Source organism: Convolutriloba macropyga, chromosome 15 (genome assembly GCF_964194025.1).
Source record: "Convolutriloba macropyga chromosome 15, txConMacr16.3, whole genome shotgun sequence".
Lineage (NCBI taxonomy): Eukaryota > Metazoa > Xenacoelomorpha > Acoela > Convolutidae > Convolutriloba > Convolutriloba macropyga.
The window spans coordinates 41,603,970-41,627,158 of NC_134482.1; the positions used below are offsets into that span (position 1 = coordinate 41,603,970).

At 32.7% G+C, this 23,189-nt stretch overlaps 1 protein-coding gene across 1 annotated transcript; it reads left to right on the forward strand.

Annotated features, from left to right (window-relative positions):
- Window positions 1–867: 867 nt before the first annotated feature.
- Window positions 868–23,189, forward strand: LOC142354621 (uncharacterized). Its single transcript, XM_075406956.1, has 10 exons — window positions 868–1,005; window positions 2,997–3,085; window positions 3,363–3,536; window positions 5,308–5,447; window positions 8,402–8,630; window positions 12,164–12,402; window positions 18,254–18,446; window positions 19,676–19,859; window positions 21,119–21,258; window positions 22,953–23,189. Exons 2-10 carry the CDS (start codon window positions 3,054–3,056, stop codon window positions 23,182–23,184), a joined length of 1,563 nt encoding a protein of 520 aa, XP_075263071.1. The 5' UTR covers window positions 868–1,005; window positions 2,997–3,053; the 3' UTR covers window positions 23,185–23,189.

Sequence of the window (23,189 nt, forward strand, 5' to 3'; positions counted from 1 at the left end):
ATTAGTAATTCGGATCAGAAAAACTAAAGTTCTGATGGCTTGGAAACGATGTCGTTTTATGTTAGTGCAAATTGAAGCCGATTTATTCAACTTACCCACAGAATTTTAGAATAAAGTAATGAGACATTATTGCATGTTTTTGAAAGAACCGAGATAAAAATGATGTTATGTGTCTACTTTTGTGTTGTATGACGAAATGTTACTAGATATCGACCATCCGCTAGTTTAGCTGCCGGCCTGAATCAAATATTAACATAGTACTTATTGTTTACTCCGAAACAAAGAGCCGTTTTTTTTTCAAAATGTAATGACCGCCTGCTTTGTGATTTAAAAATACACCCCTCTTTGATTTAAGTTGGTTAAAAATCCGAACTGAGAGGCCGGCCTATAAAACAGAAAATTGTTGAGTTATAATGATCGCGTGAAGATTAAAAAGATTTTGCTCGGCTTTTTCTTGTCTTATTTAATTGGGGAAATTACCCAGCATTGCGGCTTTATACGCTTTTCATAAAAGTGAATAATCAACTAGAGCTGATAATTTTCTAAATTAAAACTAACAAAGCAAAATTACGATTGAACAAGTTTGAGCATCAGGATTCAGAGAAACCAAACCAAGAAAACAAACATGCCAAACAGATGACATGCAACAAGATTGTTTTTCTCGACAAAATTTCAGAAATCTTACAAAAATATTGAAAGTCGTTAAAAATTCGTGGTCAAAAGTCCAATTTCTTTTCTCATATCAAAAATTATATCAACACCTAAGATATGTCAAGTTTCGTTTAACTTAGTGGGATAAAATATGATATTATGGTCAGAGATGTTGCAGGTTGAAGGAGGAAGCAAAGCTATCGGAGGGAGAAAGTGGGAAGAAATTGAGGGAGAAAGAGGAGGAGATGAAAAGAGCTCAGAGGGAGAGAGATGCTGAGGAGAAGAGACTGAAGGAAAAACAACAACAGATGGAGGATGAAATAAGTGCCACCAAAAGTGAAAACCAACGATTACAGGGTACCCGATAATCAAGCTTTAATTGAAAATTTCCACCATAACAATTATATATATATATATATATATATATATATATATATAAATATATATAATATATATATATATATATATATATTATATATATAATATATAATATATATATATATATATATATATATTTATATATATATATATATATATATATATATACATATATATATATATATATATATATATATATATATATATATATATATATATATATATATGTGTGTGTGTGTGTGTGTGTGGGTGTGTTTGTGTTTTTATTATTAATATTACTATTGTCACACTGTTACTAAGCATTTTATTTTCAAATCCAGTGCAGTTTTTGAAAAAATATGACAATTTTGATGGATATTTTGTAGCAATTAAAACCTGGAGCTGCAAAATTCAAAAATCAACTGTTTGAGAACTATTATTGTAAGAGATACATGAGACACTGGTTACGTTAGGTTATGTAAAAAATCCAATTTGTTTCATATCATTGATAGCATCATCCTACAAAATACAAACGAGCAGCATCCTCATTTATATTATGCTGCTTACAAAATCTAAAAAATAAAAGATAAAAGTGGAAGCGAAATGCTATTTGAAAAGCTCTATCACAGATATTAAGACTGCAATGGGTAACGCAATTAATAATACGAGTAATAATAATATTTGCCTCCTAATTTGCTAAATTGACCCTGTTAATGTAACGTTATTCAACTATAATTACTAAAAAGATTAGACAAGTCGTCAAAACTTGCAATTTTATTTTTTTTGCTTGCTTGAGTTGAACTGTCTCAACATTTAAAAAATTGGAAACATTCCCAGGTTTTTCGAGCGCAAAAGCAATTTCCAAAGCAAGGTGATAACAATTTTCGTCTTCCTTTTGATTTCATACAAAAATTTGATTCGTTAAAATTTCAAATTGACAAAATGAAAGCACTTTTTTGCGCTTGAAGCTATAAAATAGAGAATGTGTTACTATTTACATTCTTCTTCAAACATTTTCTTTCTATATGTTGTTACAAACCCATTTTTCTTCCTTTTTTCAAACAAATAATTTTTTAAAAAACTGATCTAATTATGAGAGAGCAAAAAGAAGCTGATTCTTTGGGAGAAAGGGTAGATTTTGCTGGAGAAAATATCAGACATAAGGGAGTATAGTGGTTATATAAAACTTTTCTCTCAGTCATCTAACAGCTTTGGCCGAAGTTTTGCTTACAAATTAACTATATTTATCATAAATTTGTGGCATTGTTTCGAAAATTTTGGTTTTCGAATTTTCAGACAAAGTTAAGGGAACAATAGCAAAAAGTTGCAGGTCACTTAATGATGACGAGAGAGCTACTATTGTTATCAGGTGACTTTTATTTTTCTTAATTTAATCATTTTAATAGTGATTGCAAAAATTGGGATTCGAAACCTATATTGGTTTCTTGGAATTTGAGCAATTTTTGCACATTGCACATTTACTACCTTTTTTTTCTGCGTGCAGGACTGAAGTTCAAAATTTTCTCATTCGGGGTGATGTGACAGAACTTGTAAAACGCCGAAAAGTTGCCGCCGATCAAAGCTGTCTTCGCCTTCTTATCAACAACTCTATAGGCTACAATAACTTGATCCATATAATTTCAGAGTTTTTCTAAATATGTTTTCTAAATTGAATAAAATGGCGCCGAAAATTACAAAGCATCGGGCGATAGAAGTTTGGGCTTAACTTATTATCTCTATAATTACCTTGCTGCTTTTATAGAAACTCTCGTCCTGTAAATGCGTTTTTTTTTGTATCATTTATAATATCTATGTTAGGTGGTTTTCTCCAAATACCAAATACAAACAGAATTTTTGCAGCCAAAGAATCGTATTACTGGAAAGGAGTCGTATTATGTGACAACGCAAGTTGCCGGCATACTGACTTTTTCATTTTTACCGGCTTGTAATTTTTGTCGACTTATTATATTTTACCGCTTTTAAATTTTAGAGTGCGAAAGAGAACGAGTTAGAGAAGCTGAAATACGAATTGGACAGAGCAAAAAATGACGCCACCAAGGACAAAGGAGCATTGCAGGTATGATGACGTCACTAACTGAGAGCAATGAATTTAGATCATCTTTTGGACCCCAGATTATGTATCTTGAAATTTTCACAAATAAGTATTTCAATTATGCAGTTAAAAAGCTCGACCAGATTTTTTGGCACAATTCCAATTTCGAAGAAGAATTTTTTGACTCCCTATATGGTGTAGGAATTTTCTCGATTGGATTGAATCTCACACTCCTCAAGCACCTTATGAAAAAGATTTGTGATAACTTGTCAACATTGGGTTATATATTTTTTGTTTTCAGGCTGACATGGACAAATTACGGGAGGAAAAAAGAGAAACAAAAACAACAAATGGAGGAAGAGTTGAAACTAAGCAGACAGAAAATGGACCAATTAGAATCGGAGGGAGAGGAGAGATTGAGAAAACTTAGAGAGGAGGGAGACAAAGCTAGGAATGATTACGACAATAAATTGAGGTCGGTTGCTATAGGCTATGTTTGCTATTCCGTTTGGTACGTCAGCTATTACGGCTAACAAATACACACCCACACTTGGTAGAAAAAAAGTAAATTTGAGGCTTTTAGAGGACAATAACAGTGACAACTATTTCAAATAGCAGATAAAAATTTAACGAACTGAAATCATGAACATAAAATGATGAATTTTTAAGAATCAACCCCAACTAATTACGGTCGAGTAACAAAATTTTTTAACCGCGATAGTGAAGACAGCGGCATGGCCAATAAAATACTTTACAGAAGCTCATATAATTATAGAAGATATAATTTAAAAGAGTTTTTAGGATCCGTTAGGTTTTTTGAAAATAATTTCTATCGAAAATAGCAGTAAACTTGTCTGGAAGCATTAAAAGAATATTTTTTTGCTTAGTAAAAGAATCGTGGTTAATCTTTTCAACGCACTTTTTCTCTCCTCCCTCTTTCAATTTATTAGGATATCATTTTGGAAACACAAAAATTTTGATTTAATTTGAAAATTTCCATACCTTAAATTTCCATACCTCTAATGAGTGCGGTAGGTTTTGGTTCAATGGTTCAATGGTCTTTTTTCCATTAGCATTGATGAAAATATAGCTTTATATAGCTGTCTTTGCCCCCAAGAATATGACGTCGCCTAATATAAAAAACAATGCAGATTGGTGGTTCCTCCGAAATCTCAAAAGATGAAACGCATGCATGCTGAATACGTTATAAGCAATAGTGAGCATTAAAATTGCATGTAAAGTATTGCAGACTCAAGAATAAACTTTTGCCCGACTATTGATTTGTCATTAGCTCCACCCAATTTTTAATTCAATTTTGTGAGTCAAGCAAAAGTTGAGCCGAGCATTCAAGTCGAGCTAAAATCGAGCGTGCTTAATTGGAGTCTATAAAAATTCTAGAAGCAAGATTTTGAAGTCAATGTAAAAACCTGATGCATAAAAATGGGTCGAGGTATAGTCCAAAAACAAAAAAATTGGGTCGAGCTTATTTCCAGAGGCAAATTTTTGGGTCAAATTATACTCCACGTTCCAAAAATTTGTTTGCTGTAATGTCTAGAAGCAAAAAATGGTGTCCAGCTAAAGTCGAGATTACAATTAAAATTGCGCTATTCTTTTCATTCGCAACTTCAGGCAAGCATGGTCGTTCTATAAGTGGAGGCCTAAGTCCATATACAAAATTACTTTAACATTTATTTGCGGTTGTTCTTGTCAGAGCTTTTATGCCATTTGAAAACTTTTTAAATATTTTTTATTGATTTATGTTTAAACATCTTTAATTTTTAGATTTTGAAAGGTTTAAAAAAATTTTGTCAAAAAAATTCACTGCTTGTGAATCAACACGCATTACTTTTTTAAAATCAAAATTGAATCTCTAAATATCATAAATTAATGAAACAAAACTGAAACGAGGTAAGATTTGTCATTTTTAGACAAGCGCTGAAAGGCTTCTAAAAAATTTAGGATTATTTTGATTTAGTGCAATGCAATAGCAATAAAGCAAATAGTTTGATTTCTGCTCAGGAGTTATATATTAAATCTGTTTCTATAAAATCATGTTCATAAAACTTTACAATGAGATGCTATACACGATGAAGCCCGGCTCGAAAATTGTTCAAAGTTTCAGCTCTGAACATGAACATACTTATTTCACCGTGCATAATTTTGACTTCCAGATAACTTTGAATAATTTTCCAAAAAATACGGTTGATTTTGTTCATTATTTTTTCGTATTTGTTGAATCTGTTCAGAGACCAGACGAAGAGTTACGAGAAGATGTTGTCTGACAATGAAAAGCAGAGAGTGAATGTGCAAGATGAACTGGACAGACTGAAGAAAGAACTAGCCAGATCTCAAGAAGAGAGAGCGAAAGAAACCGAAAAACTCAAAGGTCTTTTTTGAGAATTCTGTTTCAGCCCCCCCCCCCCCCCCACCCCGACCCCCCCCCCCCCCACCAGTTACAAATTATATGTTGTTATATAGCACTTTACTATGTAAAAAAATTTCACTTTCGCCGGGGGGGGGGGCGTAAAAAATATAAGCCCACTAAGCTGGGGGGGGGAAACAGAATAGATCCGAGAATTGTAATTTCAAATAGATTTTTTTCACATCAAAGATCAAAGGTCGGGACACCAAACAACACAGACACCCAACCCCGAAAAATAACCCTCCCTGTATGGTATACTGAACGTCAAAAATTAACACCCTATATAGTTTTATGAAATAAAAATTCAATGTTCAGCATGAAATCACACCAACTTTTACCATTTGTTCGGAAAATGATTTTACACTAATACCTGCCTTCGCTAATGATTTTGGCTGTGTATTTTTGAAATAAAACCGGATCTTAACTTACCAGATATCTCACTTTCAAAAAAGCAAAGTCCAACAAATCAGCTAATAAGATGTAAGTTGTAACGAATTCACAAGGTAATAATATCCCGTTTGAAGCAGAACGAAAATCTGTGAAAAAATGAAAATACAGGGAAAAATTTTCAATAGGAGACAATTTTTATTTTATTAGCTTATTTGACAGAGTTTTTATTTTGATAATGAGATATTTGGTTAGTTAGCGTTCCGTGTTACAACAAAACGAAACAGCCAAGATCACCAGCTGAATGGAGCAGTGGTTTAAAATAACTTTTTTTAAAGTTTTTGTTAAAAGTTGGTGTAATTCTTTTTTCGAACACTGAATCTGACTTATCAATAATGACAGGGTGCTAACTTACGTTTGACGCTCAGTATATAAAATAATACACAACGTGGATATATTGATACGCTATCGGTTACTTTTTAATTGTTCCGACCCAACTTGTATGGGGAGGAACTATATACTAAAATGGGTTTTTTGTTCAGCCAATTTTGGCCGATCGATATATTCATTATTGAGAAATGTGAGTGGTATCATTGAAAAGCCCGTCCAGTTTAGAATTCGAAACTAAAAAGATATTTTCTAATTTTGTTAATTTCGAGGAGTTATCAAGGATTGAAGTTTTGTGTTAACACCGGATATTTTCCATGATTTTGTTCACTTTTAGTATAAAAGTTCATGACCTTAAAAGGTCATTAAATTATCATAAACTTGTTTTCGAATTGTAAGTCAGTCTCAAAAATGACAGTAAAGTCCTCCTTTGTTTTTATTGCAAAAAAAATGATTCTGGTTAATGGTTATGTTTTCTAATTATTTGTTATATGACTTCAATGCCACAAGATTTCAATTTTTTTAAAAGAGTTTTGATTAGTTTTTGTAGTATTGGTTCCTCTTGAAATTTTATCACAATTTTTTGATATTAATATCAGAGAAAAGCTTATGGTTTAAATGGCTTCGACTGTTCCTTCTCGCACTTTTCTTCTGAAATTTTGGTTTTTGCCAGTATTTGTTATTGTTTCCTTAGTCACAAGACTTATTGTGATGTCTTATTGTTTACTAGTGCATAACAAAAATCCTTTTCCTCCATTCGAGGCAAAATTGAGCGTATTCATTGACTTCCGTTGAAAACTATTGAATTTAAAGGCTGTTAAGACTTTCAAAATGATATTTCGAGAATTTTTTGTAACATTAACCGATCTTAAACTTAATTATGTTAACAGTAAGTCAGTCTCAGTAATGACCGAATCCTCTTTTTTTTCTATTTCGTCTGAAATTAATCTAGTTAAGTGTTTTATCTTCTAACTTTTATTGTTATGACTTCGATGCACGAGTTCTCGTTATTTTTTCATCGCGTAATAACGGTTGCCAATCATATTCAAATGTGTCGTAATTGAACTTAGTCACTCATTCAGTATAATTTTAGCTGAATTAGTATAAATAGGAATTGAAATATAAATACATAATATTCAGATAATAGCTAATGATTTTAATGACTTCGCTAATCTGTATTTTCGCAAAGTTTTTAATTTATTGTTCGTATTTTTTTGAGTTTTTCTGTATTTTTTAGTCCGTTCCTATGACTTAATCTAACCAAAAACAGATCCTACTGGTTTCATTATGACTTTTTAGTTAATCTATCAGGAATTATTTCGTTAAAAGCTAATGATTTTAAAGACTTTTGAAATTATTTGGTTTAAAAAATGTTGATTGACTTTTGAATTTCGCATCATTACTTCTTCTTTTTGTCGACTTCTTACCTAGTCTCATTAAGGAAAGATTCCATCAGCTGTGTAGTTAGGAAAAAGTAAATATGTGTAGTTAGGGTTTCGTCTGATTGTAATTTGACATTGTTACTACTTGCATTTAAATTTAGATATTGAGTTTTTGCCGGGAAATTTTTGTTTTTGCTCTTTTCTGTTGTTATTTACTTTCTCGTACTCTTTTTAATGCCAGATCTCGTTCTAATGGGGCATGGTATTATTTATTTCAATTATTAGTTTGGTTGTGTAAAGAATTTTTAAAACTCAAACATATTTTTGATTATCTCTTTGTCAAAAATGTAAGTCAAAAGACAGCTATGTAAAAAATTTAGATGAGCGCGAGTCGGAACATCATGTGTGAACGGACATTAAGGAGCCTCCTTGTTAGGGTTTCTAGCATTATATTTCCCCTCTGAACGAAAGTATGCCCACAAGCGTTAGGGTATAATTACGGTAATGAGAGAGGGGATATGCGTTTATTTCACTAGCTATGCGCGGTGTGTTATTTGAGTGGAGGGGGGGGGGGGGGGGGGGGGGGATTCAACTGCGTTGTTTTGCGTTTTGCTTAGATATTACCGAGAGATATTTCTTCAGAAAAAATGGCAAAGATAGTTTTTGAACAGAATTTTCAAAAGGAAATTCATAAGAAAAATATCATGAACAAAATTTGTTAATAATGCTAGAAACAATTAACACTGATTGATGTCTGTTCAGGCGAAGCGAAACGTGAAAAAGAAGACTTAGAACGGGCGGTTGACAAAATGAAGAAGGACAAGGAATACGAGTTGGGAAACATGCGGGATTTGCTGGAGAGGGTGAAAAAAGAAGCGGAAGAAAGTGGGGAGGTCAAGGCACAGGAGGTGAATGCTGTCAAAGAGAGAATGGCAAAGTTGATGGCTGAGAAAGAGGACCAAATTCTGAGGGAAAAGGCTGAGAGGGAACAGTGAGTTCTTGTCTTTGTTTTATAATTTTCTGGTTCTATTTTGATTTCGGAGAATAGATCCCTATATTGTGAAATCTTGAGCCTGCGATTTCAAAAAAAACATAGCAGGACAAGTCTTGGCCTACAATTCAAGGATTTCATTGATTAAACAAACAACTAGATGCAAAATGGACTTTGATTGTGTTGGAAGAGCTATTTAGAAAAAAATCCGATCATAAAAATTGAAGAAAAAAACAGTGAAAATCAGGGAAAAAGTGACGCATGTGAACAAAAAATGACTAGAGAAAGAATTATTTTTCGTTCAAAACCTATTTTTTCAGTCTAATTTAAAATTCGAGAGAAACAATTTCACGCCCCAATACCACTCGCTTTTTCGCTCACTTCCTTTTTCCGCGTGACTAAAATCACTACTCCAATTTGACTTCAAGAATCGTCAAAATGTGTGAACGGATCTTAAAAACATAGCCGCTAGACTCCAAAAGTGACTAAAAGTAAAACAAAATTTGCACAAGCCGACAAATATCTGGTACATCTGTTATTTTATTACACTAGTCAATATGAAGCAACAACCGGAGTAAATAAATTATGAAAAAATTTTCTTTGTATTCTTTAAGTGGCAACTCAAGAAGCATGGTTGTCTGGTATAAAACAACTTAGCCCAACAATTGATTATCAAACGATTGAATCAATATAACCAACAATACATCTCAAAAGTTGAGAAAAATTGAGCAAAAGGGAATAGATAAAGAACAAAACCTAAAGAATCGGTTATTTTCTATTAAATTTTGCTGTATACTAAAAAGTCAAAAAGTCTAAAAAAAAACTGTTCCCAACGCAGTTTCCAGTTTCTGTTGATTGATTCAGCACCTAAGGGACACCTGAACGCACTGTAAAACACATAAAATCTGAGTAAGAACAAAAATTGGCAACTTTTTGAAACAATCATTTTGTTTTTTTTTTTAAATATGCTATCAAAGCTTTAATTGATCGAACTTTAAATCCATAACCCTGTCAAAAACTGTACGCTAAAATTTGAAAACGAAAAAAATTATTCTGAAAGAGAAGAACAAGGCAAAAACTTAAAAACAGAAAATTTAAACGAAAAGATCTTTAAATTGAGACTATTTAAGTTTGCTAAAAACAAGCTTAAACTGCTATTGCCGATGTCAATAGCCACGGAAAAAAACATAGGAGCTCAATTCAACCAATTATTTTACACCAGTTACTGAAGTTATATATGATTGAAATGGTCAAAAAGGCGCCCAATCGTACAATAAATTGTTAATATGGTTTAGGAAAAGCACTTTTTCCAAACTTAATGTAAAAATTAAAATAGCTGCTTCAAAAAAATCCCCACGTGATGCATATACATACACAACCTACAAAGGAAGTCGAAATTCAATCAGAGTAATCACAGAGTAAGAAAAAATCTCTCCTTATTCAGAATTTGTCGATTTTAATTGTAAGAAAATGTCGGTATTTGCGGTTTTAGATAGACAGAAACAGCATGAGCACTTACGTTTTTTTTTCTTTGGCATCTCAGGCATGTTCATTTCTTAAACGTTGGAAATTGTCGGTTTGTTTCGTTTCGAACCACGAGAAACATTTGAGAATCCTATGAACGTGACCTAATCAACAGAATTTGCATCAGAGTTCGACAATGAAAAAGAAAGTTAATTTATGTTTGTCCGATTGGTTTTGTCATCGAACTAAGAAACATTTTCAATATATTCCCATATTCTTACAGATTTTGTCCGAAGAACTACGTTTCATATTCCAACAAGAAGGACGCAATCACAACGCTTGAAAGCTTTATGAACAACACGCTCAAATTTTTGTATCAAAAATGCAAAACATTTCGTACGTTTAACAAATTCTGTGTCTAAATCATGCCAATCAAAATGAGCGTACGGACGATTCTTACTACATTTGCGCTTCTTTAGTAGTTTGAGCAAATACTCTAGTTTAAAGAGCTCTAGCTGAAAAAGAAGTACGAAATTTCATTTATTAATGAGTGTTTCTGAAAGAATGCATTAGTTTTACAATTACTCAAAAACAGATTTTAATCTTTGATCCTAAAAAACAAATCAGCTATTATAAGACAAACTCAATCGGAACAAACTCGGGCGATTGCTTCTAAATTTGAGCAAATTGCATTATTTACTAAAATTTTTTGTTTACAAATTTGATGTTGTGAAAATACAATTTGTAAATAATAATTGTAATTTGGGATTATTGAGCAAAAATTTGCAAGAATTGCAAATTTTACAAAAGATTTGTACTAGGGAGTAACCAAGCCGTCATCTTTGGACCGGCGCTTGATAGAATGCCGTCCAAAATTTCTGGACTGGGCAGAACAAGATTCGGAGTAAATGTTTACTGCGGCGACAAAGAACAGAAACTGAATTAAACTGTACAGTTCGTTGCGCAGAACAGAAATGATTGATTGCACTTGTCAAATGTAAAGTCAGAACGACAACACTACTTGAACTACCGTTTGACTCAACTGTCACTCAGTCGCGATTTTTTTGTCTTGTTCTTATGCTGTTACAGAAATGAAAATTTTTAAAGAAAAACTCTGGGTTATGCAGCTTTGCGTCTGAGTCAAAATTCTATAACTACCGCAACAACATACTGCGGCGTTGTCTTTTATCACACAAGTGACAACCATATTCAACAAAAATTATATAATATAAAATTTTTGATTAATATTTTGGTTTTTGAATAACGTCGAAATATTTTTCATATTTTACACAATTTCCTGTCTGTGTCATGGCATTACATTGTTCTGGAATTCTCATCATTTGACCGAAAAAGCCTACACTTGAGTTACTCCATTAGGCATGAAAAACAAAAATACAGGATTTCTAAATTCAGGGCATTTGCACTCCTGGCGTGTTCGAATACAGTATTCTATAAGATTATTGGGGAGGCTTTCGATTAATAGTTTTTTTTTGAAGTAAACTTATTCTTGAGATAATTCTTCCAAGCTTCGGAAATAGTTTTTTTTAAACAAGCATCAAAAACTTTGGTCAAAATTTATCTTTCGATATTTTCTTCAGCTCTTTTTATTCTGAATGATAGTAACAGATGTTGAAAAGTAATTTTTCCGTCTTTTTTTCTTAAGTTTTCAAGAAGAAAACCTTTCTGAACTTCGGAATAAAAAATTAACTTCCCTCTGATTTTTCAACGCATATAAGTACAATCAAATAGCAAAGATTTTTTTGTACTGAAACTTTTCCCTTTTTATAATTTTGATACCCCAGCAATAACATTTGGAAAGTTTTCTTTGTTGATTTTCACTTTTCATATCTTTTCATTATTTTTCTCGGCATGTTAACTAATTGCACATAAAAATGCAATAGAAACATTGCTTTATAAACATTCATTGCAATATATCTTGCAAGATAATAATAATTCTTCTGCTCAATAAAATCGTCAACAGTTGAACTTTAATGTTGCCAGTTCTTTAAACCTAAGATTTAGACCTCGACCAAAGCTTCAACTTGAATTTCTGACCCTTTTTTTATCAGGGCCATGCTGGACTACCGTGCCAGCATCGAAGACCTTAAACGGGACTCCGAATCATCCAGAGCTCAACTGGCCAATCAGATTGAAGACATGCAAAAACAGATGCAGGCTCAGAAAGACGAAAGTGAACAAAGCCGAAAGAAGGAGAAAGGGGAATTTGATCAGAAGATTAAGGAAAAGGAGAAAGACATGGAAGCCTTGAGACAGGAACAAAATCGACAGAAAGAAGATTTGATTAAAGGTATGTCGCTTTTCCTTCTAGTTGGAAACTTTAGATAAGTTTAAATTTTGTTTAAAATGCACTGTTGATCAAATATGCAGATCTTTGACTCGAGTGTTTAAAAAACGAATTAACTCCTGGTCAAAAAAGTTTGGACTCAAACTTTGAAGTTTTCAGCTGTCCTTCTTTAGTTAAGTTATAATGACTTCAGTTATCATTTTTGATAACTAGATTTGACTTGCGTTTCAGTGAATTCTACCCTTTTTTGCGTCAAAAGAAAACTCCGAATAAATCTGAAAACGATCAGTTGATTTAATGTTCAGTACAAAATTCATGAGCATCGTGAAGTTCGTCAATTTAAATCTCATCATTTTTAAGAAAGCGCCTCAAATTTCATATTTGAAATACTATTTCCGATGACTCTTGGGATTGCATTTTCGCAAATAGATTTTGATGCTCAATGCGAAGACATATGGGGTTGTATAATATTCCAGAAAAAAGGGGGTGTTTCTAGCCAAGAATATCTTAGGGAGATAAATCGAACAAATTCGCTTTTTTTATTTCACTGGGGTAACATTAGATTTAGAAGACGATCCGGTAATATGTGCTCGCAAATAAGTAGAAGAGTGTTCTAAAAAATAGAACTCAAGTTTTCATCTCTTCACTAAATTAAACAAATTTAATATGCATAAAGTTGATAATTAGGAACAATAAACCTATTAAGAATTATGAAAATAAAGAAGACGCTTAAAGGGTAGCGTTGAAGTCAACATTTTTTAAAGAAAAATTAAGCTTCAATTTCTCCGAAAATATTTTATGCGTTATTTTTATTGAGCACGAGCACGCTCCATAAAAATAACGCGTTCCACGATTTGTGCAGTAAACGGGGACATCACTTTTTTGGAAGGTGTCTTTCCCAAATAAAACTGTGAAACAGATTTTAAAAATTAAACTAAACTTTGGCTCGTTAGCACTGAATAGTTGAAGTTATCACCCTGACAGAGTATTTCATTTAAATATATTTCAATGAATAAACACATAAATTGATTAATATGCTCACCACAAAAAAGAATTTTTTTTTGCCTATTTGTATAGTTGTCTTTCGATATATTTCACGTAATTTAAATGTTTGTTGTTTTTCAAAACCTGTAAACGCGTGGTTGGCACGTCAGAATCAAGCAGTCCCCACATAGCTAAAAAGTTGTTTCAGATAACCGCAAATGCAATTTCTTGGTTATATATGAAATTGGCTCAAATTTATAACTCAGACGGTGGCATTACTTTCATTGATATATATATATATATATATATATATATATATATATATATATATATATATATATATATATATATATATATATATATATATATATATATATATATATATATATATATATATATATATATATATATATATATATATATATATATATAATATATATATATATATATATATGATTCATGTCATTTCACGAGCCACTGAGTATGGCAACGGTCTGAAAAACATGGTGAAATGGAGAAAGTATTCTTTGAAAAATAACACCATGATTTCCTTAAAAATATTTTTGTTAATTTTTACGATTTTTCAGGTGGTTGACCAATGACAATTGAGATAAGGAATTGGTTAAAGAAACCACAGAAAGCTTGCCCTAAATCTAAGATTAATCTCTTCTAAGTGAATATTGGGCTCTGAGTTCACACTCGTCTGCAATAAAAGTCAAGTTTTCACAGAAAAAAATTTTCTGTTTGACAGTTGTGATTTTTGAACAAATTGAGAACATTTGTCCTTTGCGAGAAAAGCAAAAAAATATGGAAGAAGAGTTTCTTTACATTTTATTGCTGTACTTTTGTGTACTTAAAACTTCTTTTATCATCTAATTAACAAAAACAAAAGAATATGCTTTTCGGAGGAACTCTCTGAACAAACTGTTTTGCGGTTTATAACAAGAACAAGCCTATTAGATTACAAAAAGTAGTTCTCATTGATTAGGAGACTTGTCTTTAAAATAAACAAGGCGGCTCGTTAATGTGCCTTCGCACATGAAGTTCCGACCCGAGCTCATCTACATTTTTGACTTAATTGTCAACCAAATGAAGAGATAACAAAAATAGATGTTTGAATTTTTTAAAAAAATGCTACATTTTAAGTTGATTAAACACAATAAATTCTGCCTCGATGAAATAGCAATCACAGGTTTTATTCATGGGACATCAATAACTCATCACAATAAGTCGTATGGCAAAGAAAAAATACATCAAAACCACGAAATTTTTGAGAAAACCCATAGTATCAAAGTCGAAAAATTCTACAGCTTTCAACGGAAGGCATTTAATACGCTAAATTATGCCTAGATGATTTGACGACTAGGATGTTTGGCATTCAAAATTTATCAATAAGACATTACAACAAGTCATTGACTCTGAAAACAACAACAAAAACAGGCAAAATCCAAAAGTTCGGTAGAAAATTGAGAGAAGAAAGTGTCGAAGCTACTTAAACCATAAGCTTTTTTCTCTGAAAACTTTTTCAACGATCCATTGAACGTCTTCATTAAGCCAATGGGAGCTATCAATATTAGGATAATGTAATACGATTTCAAAAGGAACCAAAATTACTAAAAAAAATCCAAAAATTATAAAAACTATGAAAACTCGTGCACCGAAGTCAAAAAAACCAATAGTTAGAAGACAAAACCGCTAACTAGATAAATTGTTGCTGATGTAGAAAAAAAGCGGTTCTGTCAGTACCGAGACTGACATACAATCCACGAAAATAAGCTTAAGATTGATTTCTGTTAAAAAAAACAAAAAAAAATATTTTTAAAGTCTTAACAGCCATTAATCTCAAAAGCTTTCAAAGAAAAATGAATGCGCTCAGCTGTGCCACGATGTGAATACAAAGACGTTTATCATGCCTAGGTTATCAATAAGACATCACAATGTGTCTTATGACTATGAAAAAAACAACAAATACAGGCAAAAACCAAATTTCTTTAGAAAAAAGGGAGAAGAAAATGTTGAAGCCATTTAAACCATATTTTTTCTCAGAAAGTTTTATCTATGATCCTTTGGACGTCTTCACTAAAGGAAGATGTAGCCATCAATATTCGGATGACGTGATAAGATTTCAAAATGAACCAATAAAACGAAATGTCCAAAAAATTTTTTTTTAAATTTGAAATCTTGTGGCATTGAAGACGTATAACCAATAGTTATTTGATAAAGCCGCCGATGAGATTAACTTATGTTGTAGTGGTATGAAGGAGTTCAATCCTGTTTTTACTGATGCGAACTTACAGTTCACAAAAATAAGTTTATGATTTACTAATTTTAAAAAAACTTTCGAAAATTTATTTTCAAAGTCTTAACAGCCATTAGCTGTCCACTCACAGCACTAGATAGGTTCCCCTAATGCTCATTAGCAAATCTATTGCACCTTTAGTCAACAAGTTTATGCCATAGGATTTTAAACCTTTAGTAAAACCTCAAAAAATAAATCAAAAATTCATTTGTAATCACGAAATTTGAGATACGAGTCCAAAAAAAACATGAGCGATCCCTTCGAAACAAATTTTTTGTTCATTGGGCTTCTTTTGATCGTAAAAGAGGTTTGTCATTAATGGAACTTTGATATTAAAATTGTCTAGTAGTCTCTAGGTGACTTGAAAAAACAAAAAAAAAGCAAAATTTTCTAAAAAAAGAGCTCCCAAACCTAATTCGAATTTTTTTTATATATTAAACTTCCCCCTAAGACTAGAACTAGTCTTTATTATCTCCTTTCGTCTATTAAAAACCTAAAATTGATTTACTTTTTGGCGTGAAATCTAGTTTTGAATTAAATTTTTCGTAGAAAATACGTTAATTCGAACGAAAATTACGGTAAAAGTGAACCAAATATCCAGTGTTCACATGAAACTTTAAACCTCGATAACTCCTCGAAAAAAAACGAAATTCAAAAAAATCTTTTTAATTTCGAATTCTACGCTGGACGAGCTTTTTAATGATACCGCGCACATTTCTCTACGATGAATATATCGGTCGGCCAAAATTCACGGAACAAAAAAAACCCATTTGAGTATATAGTTCCTCCCCCCCACAAGTGGGGTCGGAACAAAAAAAGAACATATGGAGGAAAGAGAATGAAAACTCCGTACATTTTCCATAATTGATTGGTTTTAAAACAAACAGAAAACCAATTTCTCCAAACTGGAACTTTAGATAGGTTAATTCTCAATTTATTGGGAAGGAAATTTGAATTATGAATTTCAGGACTGAGAATCCATAAACCATATAGATTAAGAGTTCAATCAAAAACGAATAACTGGGCCTATTTATAACAAATAGCGTTAAATTAAACATAACCAGTAACTACAAAAAAACAATTGCGTACAATTTCTTCTTGTTGGATTGATCAGAATTTTCATTGATTTTGGTTATCAATGGTGTTAAATGATAGGACAATCAAAGCGCGATAAAGCGGCTAAACAGTTTTAGTTATTAGCTGAAGTAATTAAATGATCTGAATTATGTCTAATCAAGGAGTTACTAGGACTTTCATTAAAAATACTGGATGATACGACAAACATAGTGAACAAAAATTTAGAAAATCACCCCCTCTTTCGAATACAAAGGTTATCGAAGTAGCTTAAATTGTTAGAAAGGAGTAAAATTTTTGAATGATTTCATGTAAACCTTTTTAAAGAGCTATTGTGATCAATAATAAAGAAGTCAATGAGACCGCACAACAGAAAAAAAAAACTAGCAAAATAAGTTTGACTCAAATGTTTACGCACATATAATTAGCATAAATAATATTTGCGTAAAAAATTGGCACCCCGTTGAGGAATTTAGAAGTTGCAATCATGCAACATGAGAACACATGAATTGGTTTTTAATTAAAATCAGAAATTTTTCTATTTATTCGAAATCAAGAGATTGAAACAATGGTTAGGTTGCCGCGCATAATAAAAAGGTTTCCATCTCAAAACGTTTGTCCAAATATTTTTTCCCATTCTAATTTGAAAAGAGTAGGAAAACGTCTCACGCCGTCTTAAAAGTACTTAGTTTTTGCTTCTTTTTCTACATCAGCCGGACTAAATACATTCCTCTTTCTTGAAGTGTCATTGAAAACAAATGTTGAAAATAGGAGAACAGTCCATAAAAAGACAGCGCCCGAAAAGGCAAATATTTGTTCCGATAGGCAACTTCAATATCACCCATTAAAAATTGACACAAGAATCCTGGAACAGTCAAAATCTGGAAAAATTTTGTTATGGTTGAGCCTCAGTTTTTTATTGAGAAAAGTAGAATAGATTCATTTTTTCAAGATTTTTTCATTGATACAACATTTGTATCTTCTCTCCAAAGTTTCGCCAAATCGTGCTGCCAAAATTATCGGTCGTCCAAAACTGGCCTAACAGAAAATAGCTGATATGAAGTTACCAATTTCCACTTTATTGGAAGTTAGAACAGTTGAAATAATTATTTATGCGGTTTTATACTGAAGGCAAACACTTTTTTTCAGATCAAAAAAATTTAAACAATCTATGGATAAACTATGGCTTGATTTGTTGATTTTAGGTTGATTTTGAAATAAGAAAACTCCAAGCATTTAGCGGGGAAGCAAGCTTAACTTCAAAAACAATTTTACACAAGTTTCACGTGTCTGTAAGAGAGTTGGACTATTATTGTCATCCTTTTCGTTTATCAACAAATAATAACAAAATAAAACGAAATGAGAACAGCATAGAACAATCGCTACAGTAATTAAATATAAATAAATTTCTGTTTTTTATTAATTTTTTAAACCCTCAGTAACTTATCCTTTCGTTTTAATCTGGATTTTACATGCTAATTTTTTGAACTTTTTCAGAACAAGAGAAAATGAAGCAAAACATGGACAAATTAGCCGAAGATAAAAGCAAAGAGATTGAGAAACTGAAGCAGGAGAGAGACAGTGAGATGGAACTGCTGAGGCGACAGTTGAGTGACGTCATAGGGGAGAAGGCGAAACAGCAGGAACAGAGCCAGAAGGACATGGAACGACTCACTGAGGAAATCAGAAGGTAAAATTGATTTTTTACTGATCAAAAATCTTTATTTTCTTGAGAGGATAGCTAAATCAGAATTCTGACGAATTGACAAAAAATGCGTCATGAACGAATTTGCTAAAGTTTACTTCATGTAATATTAGACGCAAAAAATTGCTGTTAGCATTTAATTTTTCTTTGATAAAAAATTTATGTTCTTCCAGCTTTATGTAGCCGAAACAATAATAATAAACAAACATTTTATTGTTTCTGTAAAATAACTTTCGTTTCCCAGTTTTTATGACTTGGAAGAGAGTATTAGAGAATTGACTTTTTAATCAAATTTCTTTGCAGTAAATTTTGAATCAGGAAATGAAACACATGAAGAAAATGGAGATGTTTGAGTTTTGAACAAAATTGGAGAGCGGATCGAACAGGGAGTGAATTTTTTTGTTCATGCCACTGTGTTCGAAAGAACGAGACATAGGAGTTTGAATAAAAAATTCTGTAAGAGATTTTTTAGCGGCAGCCTTTTTAAGCTGTTTTTTTTTAGTATTTGCTATTTTCGATAAAGAGGTTTGAACTGGTTAGATATTACTAGCGCGTACCGATATACCAAAACAAAAACTAGGTACAAAGAAATTCGCGCGCACTTCCCAGTATTTTGCAGTACTGTCGCAATATTTTGCGCGCAAAAATTAGATTCCATTTTTCAACTTCCAGTGAATGAATTCTCGAAATTTGTAAGTACGTTTCATCCTCGAAGTTTGTAAGTACGTTTCACACGTACATTGTATTAAGATAGGAAAAGTTAAATGTTGTTACAAAAGTTAGTATTTTTACTCGTAAAATTGGGTACCGGTAGACGCTAGTAATGTAGGAAAAAATTGCAGTCCTGGTTGAAAAGTATTCTGAAGCTAACAGGTCATTAATTAAAGTTTTCTGTTATTTCTAAATTTTTTAAAAAAATTTTTCTGATGTTTTGCGGGCATCTAGGCTAGTTTAGCAATTTTTTGCATTATGTTTGGTTTTTTCTCAAAAGATTTATATAATTAGCAATTGATTACAGTTATGTTGGTTCAAGAAGATGTTTTTGTTGAAAAGTATGTTAATTGATAACGAGCAATTCCCTTTAAACTTCCAAGTCAGAAACTGTAATTAATTTTGTTGGAGTCGAGTTTTCAACGCTTATATCAAAAATGATTACCTAGTACTACAGTTGAGGACAAAATGAAGTGTTCACTGTTTGTCCAAATTTTGTTCAGACTTTCTCAAACGAAAGACGAGGAAGTTGACAAATGGAGACAAGAGTGTGACAGAACTAGAGATGATTTGGAGACCCAATTGCAGAGACTGAAGGGGGAGAAAGCGGCCAGTGAGAGTGAACTAAAAGGGGATCTGGACAGTCTGAGGCGGGAACTCGAAACCCAAAGAGACAGAAATGCCCAGGTAACGGCCATACCCTAACAAAACTCTCTAGGGTACCTTGCGCGAAAAATCATTATAAGAATATGCGTTTCAAGCTGCGATATATGTTTTACGCCTCAGGCGCTTGTGCTATTTTTACAACAGAATAAATCCAATTTCATTCCATATTTCATTTTTTGTCTCATTATCAGACCATAGCTCAGATTTTCGTTTGATCAGACTATTTTTCAGATTTTTTTTCAATGATCAGCCACTTGATCCGTTAATTAACAATTTATGCGAACATGTTTTTTCAGATCGCGAAAAAAATTATGCCCCGAAACGGGAACAAAAATTGTGCGATAACGTGTCCAAGGTTTAGGGGTGAATTTATCACAAATTTTTATATTTTTTTCACACAATGACGAAAGCATTTTCTTTGATCAGTTTTTGGGAGCAATATCGAGAAATATTTTTTTCATATTTCGTTTGATATGTAATTTTTAACCTAAGGGTCACATGTCTGGATTATGTTGACAACCGCTTCTCTTCACAAATTACATATCTTCATATTATCTAACAAGATTCTTTTCACAAAATTACCTCGTTTTGCAAATTTTCGCTTCACTGGAATAGATATTTGCGCAAAAAGGTAGCTTTGCTGAAGAACTGGTAGTCAAAAGAAAGCTCAATCTCGATAGTTTCCTGATTTTTTTTGGTATCATGTTAGTTTTTGTTCAGTGTTTCCTTACCCAGTTATTTAGTTATTCATGAACACTAGGACGTATTCTCTTGCCAACCCCCACCCCCCCCCCCCCCACCCTCAAACCCCCCAGGCCTAGGCCTCGACGTATGAAAAGATTTTAAAAGTCTAGTAAGGGGGGCAATATTGACTATAATTACACGGTCGAGCTTCCTAGTTAAAGTCGAGCTATTATATTTTCATAGCTCAAATGAGTCAAGTGTGGCCTTTTCATAGAACATTTTGGTCGAGCATTATCTTTTCATAAGTCTGTACCTAGACCTGGGCCTCCATATATCCCTACCCCTCTCCAGTGTTTTTAATGCCTTCCGTTACAAACTATGTCTTGTTGTATAAAAAGTTACTATGTAAAAATATGGCACGTGTGCCTGGGGACCTAAAACTTATATGCTGCCTGGGGACGTGGTTTTTTTTTGGGGGGGGGGATAGAATACATCTGAGCACTATTATCACATTGATTCTACCTGGACTTACGAAAAAGTTATAAGATTTTGGTTGAATCGCTTTTAACTGACATGTTCACATGTTGCTTATTTAGGAAGTTGAGCGCATGCGGGAGGAGAGAGACGCCGAAGTGACTAGACTGAAGGATGAACTGCAGAAGGTCTGGGAGGGCAGAGATGCTGATGTCGAGAAACTCAGATCAGAACTGGACAGGATGATGGACGAGGCACTCAAGTTAGACAAACCAACTTCCCTCAATTCAGTATTTTTGATTTTTCGGCATCATTCAGCACTGCAGAAGCCCTGTGTTTGTAAAAATAGCTGAATTATTGCAATTATCGGGATCGATAATAAAACACATCGATAATAACAATCCTAGATCACACTCAAAACCCCAGTCGATTTCGAATGGTTATCTTGCAAGATTCTGGCAGATGCAACCATTCATTCTGCCAGAAACTTACAAGATAACCATTTTTCTGCCAGAATCTTGCAAGATAACCATTTTCTACCAGAATCTTGCAAGATAGCAATTTTTCTGCCAGAATCTTACAAAATAATCATTTCTCTGTCAGAATCCTCTAATATATCACTTTTTTGCACTAGATCCTTCAAGATGAGTCGATTAATGCGAGACAGCAAGAGATTTGCGCAAAAGCTCTTCTAAACTCCTTCGAAGCTCAAAAAAATGACAAGCCATCAATAATCACATTTTTTGGGCATTGGCAAAAAACTAAAAAGAGTTGCTCAAAGAGAGCAAAGAGCTGAATTAAATGAAAGGAAGCTGTTTAAGATGCAAAGAATAATATCACATAATGTTTCCATCAGAAAAAGTAATCTAGACGTGTAGTTTTGTAAATCTTGTAAAGTTGAAAAAAATAGTTTTTAATAGTAATTTATTTTGTGCTAACAGTTCTCAAAGGCAGAATTTATTTTGTTTTCTTCGGATAATTCATATTTCCAGATTCAAAACTTATTTAAGTTTAATGTTTCTCTTAAAAAACACGCAACTGATTCTTAAGTAAATTTCTGGTCAAAATGAAATGTGTTGCATGAGTGGGAGCAAATAAGAAGACAGCTCGACCGGAATGAACTTGCAAGAATCTTGCAAGATAACCTTTTCCTCGCAGATCTTGCAAGATAACCATTTTTCTGCCAGGTCCTGCAAGATAACCATTTTTGTGCCAGATCTTGCAAGATAGACAGTTTTTGCAAGATTCTGGCAGAATCTTGCAAGATAACCATCTGGTCTCGACTGGGGAATGTAGAATTGACAAAAAAATCTTTGAACAGAGCAAATTTTGAGCGATTCAGAGATTGACTTTATTTTATTAATTTAAAATGTGTAGTTTTGTAAATCTTATAAAGTTGAAAAAAATAGTTTTTAATAGTAATTTATTTTGTGCTAACAGTTCTCAAAGGCAGAATTTATTTTGTTTTCTTCGGATAATTCATATTTCCAGATTCAAAACTTATTTAAGTTTAATGTTTCTCTTAAAAAACACGCAACTGATTCTTAAGTAAATTTCTGGTCAAAATGAAATGTGTTGCATGAGTGGGAGCAAATAAGAAGACAGCTCGACCGGAATGAACTTGCAAGAATCTTGCAAGATAACCTTTTCCTCGCAGATCTTGCAAGATAACCATTTTTCTGCCAGGTCCTGCAAGATAACCATTTTTGTGCCAGATCTTGCAAGATAGACAGTTTTTGCAAGATTCTGGCAGAATCTTGCAAGATAACCATCTGGTCTCGACTGGGGAATGTAGAATTGACAAAAAAATCTTTGAACAGAGCAAATTTTGAACGATTCAGAGATTGACTTTATTTTATTAATTTAAAAAATAGCGAAGAAAAAATCTAATAAATTGTTTCAAGGTCAAAATTATGTTTGCAGATATAGAAAATATAGAATCAAGTTTCTTTCAAGGTCAAAAGAGGAGCGTGATTCAGAAATATCGGCTCTGAAGGAAGCCATCATAGAGATCAAAGACCAGAAGAATAAAGAAGTGGAGCAGGTGAAGAAGGAAAAGGATGGTGAGATCCGGGAGGTCAAAGAGGAGATGAGAGCTGTAAAGTTGGAAAAAGACAGGTTCATTGATCAACTCCTCAAAGAGATAGAAATGCTCAAGGTTAGTTGGAGTTGGGATCTCCGCAGGTGATTTTT